At 61.0% G+C, this 400-nt stretch overlaps 1 protein-coding gene across 1 annotated transcript in view; it reads left to right on the forward strand.

Annotated features, from left to right (window-relative positions):
* Positions 1–6: 6 nt before the first annotated feature.
* NR2F1 (nuclear receptor subfamily 2, group F, member 1) overlaps positions 7–400 on the forward strand; it is a 9,186-nt gene continuing 8,792 nt past the window's right edge. The window contains exon 1 of the mRNA XM_005871538.2: positions 7–265. Coding sequence (XP_005871600.1) covers positions 253–265 — 13 coding nt within the window. The 5' untranslated portion in view covers positions 7–252. The remainder of the gene's footprint in view (positions 266–400) is intronic.

Genomic DNA, 400 nt, shown 5'->3' on the forward strand with positions numbered 1-400 from the left:
GCAGGGGACAAGGGCCAGGGCCCGCCCGGCTCAGGCCAGAGCCAGCAGCACATCGAGTGCGTGGTGTGCGGGGACAAGTCGAGCGGCAAGCACTACGGCCAATTCACCTGCGAGGGCTGCAAAAGTTTCTTCAAGAGGAGCGTCCGCAGGAACTTAACTTACACATGCCGTGCCAACAGGAACTGTCCCATCGACCAGCACCACCGCAACCAGTGCCAATACTGCCGCCTCAAGAAGTGCCTCAAAGTGGGCATGAGGCGGGAAGGTGAATATTTCTTCTCTGCTTCTCTCCCTCAGCTTCGCCCGCCTTCCCGGCCCTCTTTCTTTCTCTCTCACAGAGGTGGCTTCTGTATGGGGCTGGGGCTCCTGCAGTCCTGGCCCGTCCCAGCCTCCCCAGTCC

The sequence above is a fragment of the Myotis brandtii genome, unplaced genomic scaffold (assembly GCF_000412655.1).
Source record: "Myotis brandtii unplaced genomic scaffold, ASM41265v1 scaffold344, whole genome shotgun sequence".
NCBI lineage: Eukaryota > Metazoa > Chordata > Mammalia > Chiroptera > Vespertilionidae > Myotis > Myotis brandtii.